We start from the raw sequence: 2,104 nt of genomic DNA on the forward strand, positions 1-2,104 counted from the left end.
CTTTCTGCTGGCTCCTCCTCACTGTGTACAGAAGTCAGCCAAAGGAGATGAGCATGTAGGCTCAAATACTCTACAAATGTTTATTTTCTTTCCACAGTACTACTCCCCCACCAAACCCTCAGATGAACTAGACGGAAACCTCCTCCCGCCACATAACCTGATCCTCTCATTCTCAATTTAAAAAAAAATTATCAAATATTGCTTTCCCTGTGATCAAAATCAGAGACAACATCCCATCAAAAACTAACAAACAAAAACATACCCCATGATCCTAATGAAGCCTCAGGAGTACAAGCAGGATTCTCAGCAAATTTTCTGTTATTCTTGTCTCTTTGGGGCCTCAAAGAACCCAACTTTAAAAACTAATAATGACCCAGAATCTCTATGTTTCTCATTTAGATGTTTCAAAAATAGTCTACTATGCAAATTAGAAACAAATTCTCTCCCATCCCTCCTCTACCATCATCTCCATTTTCCATTACATACCTTCCACAACGGGGAAGTGGGACAAAAGAAAAGAGAAAGACAGGCAACAGAGAGACTGAGAGATCTAATCTCAGGCAACGCATGGACACCAGCATGTAGATACTTGGAAATGGTCACAGAGATGTTCAAACTGTGTGCAGCTATAAATAATAACCTGATACTTAGGCTACATGTTTCAAAAGCTAAGAAGCATATTGCCCATGTTGACTGTGCGTGGTATGCATATAAAGTATATGTACTGTGTGTCTATCTATACACACAAACTGAGGAGTACCAGTGAACTTAGCAACAATAGTATAAATACCACAGATACCTCACTTTGATAATTGAGTATTCAGGGACCATGGTGGAAGGAAGACATCATGCTGTATGCCCTTTTATACTTTTTAAATTTTAGATCATGTAAATGAAATACCTATTTAAAAAATAAATGAGATAAACTTTGCAAATAGTAGAAGAATACATAAATTTGCTAATATCTTTTGAAAATAAAAATTTTAGAAAGCATTTTTGGACTTCTTTCTAGGCTGTGCGTCCCACCCCACAGAGGAAAACTGCACAGGTGCAGGCCTGTCTGTCTCAGTGTGTGTCACCCACGAGGCAGTAGTACACAGCAGTGTCACTCAGGGCAACCCGGGGCAGGCTCAGAGTGCTGGACTTTCTGTCGGTGGGGATAAACAAGGAGGCCACTTCATTTGCAATGTTTGCCTTGTATCCTTGAATAATAAATCGTGGTCCTTGGTTGGGAAACTGTTGGTACCACATGATATAATCACTTGTAGCAATGTCGTTGTGGTTACAGGTTATGTTCACTTCTTGTCCTTCATATGAGTCCATGGAGATGGGCTGGGTGGTCTTAGCAAGGCTCAAAGTACCTATGGGAGTAAAACACAATCCTAGCCCCTATCCTGAAAGCAAGGTAAGTTATAGAGTCCCACTCAGCAGCCTCTTACAGTCAAATCCATCCCCACACTCTACTTCCCTGCCATATACATGCACATACAATTTACTTCTCATTTATGGTTCAATACAAAAATATTTATCCCAGGGAGGCCCAAGAAAACATATACAGAAGTGCCAGGTTTACTATCTCCCTCCCATGGATAGACCCTAGGGATTAGAAACCCCGAAAATCTTTGCTGCCCCGAGACACATCTCACATAAATGCTCAGGAGCTGCCTGGAGAAAAATGGGACCCTGAAGCTATCCCTCTACATCTTGGATAAAGAGCAACTGCTAGCAGGCAAAGTCATAGATTCCTTTCCAGCATCATCAGGCCCAGATCCCATTCCTCTTCATCCCAAAATAACTCACTCAGGGTCAGGAACACGATCACTCTTGCCACTTGCCTCATATTCTAGGTGCAAACTAGGACCCAGGTTCTAGGCTCTTTTGCTGCGTCTGAGCTGCAATGAGCCCAGCAGCAACTGCCAGGGCCCACACCAGCAGCTGTCACTCAGGGCTGTCCCAGGAGAGCAGCCAATAGCAGGGCAGCAGCTCCTCAGAGCAGGGCTCCCCTCAAAGTTCAACTAAATCCCCAAGAAGAGTAGGGAGCGAAAATTGCTGGTACTGAAGCACAGCAGCCTGAATTTCATTTTAGATCTTTGCAGAGGTCTAA

The 2,104-nt window shown here is 42.9% G+C and overlaps 1 gene segment (V, D, J or C); it reads right to left on the reverse strand.

The window, feature by feature from the left end:
• Positions 1 to 944: 944 nt before the first annotated feature.
• LOC126958362 (T cell receptor alpha variable 4-like) lies at positions 945 to 1,891 on the reverse strand. The segment is given in 2 exon segments: positions 945 to 1,361; positions 1,801 to 1,891. Coding segments are annotated over 2 exon segments (336 nt in total).
• Between the last annotated feature and the right edge of the window lie 213 nt (positions 1,892 to 2,104).

The sequence above is a fragment of the Macaca thibetana genome, chromosome 7 (genome assembly GCF_024542745.1).
Source record: "Macaca thibetana thibetana isolate TM-01 chromosome 7, ASM2454274v1, whole genome shotgun sequence".
Lineage (NCBI taxonomy): Eukaryota > Metazoa > Chordata > Mammalia > Primates > Cercopithecidae > Macaca > Macaca thibetana.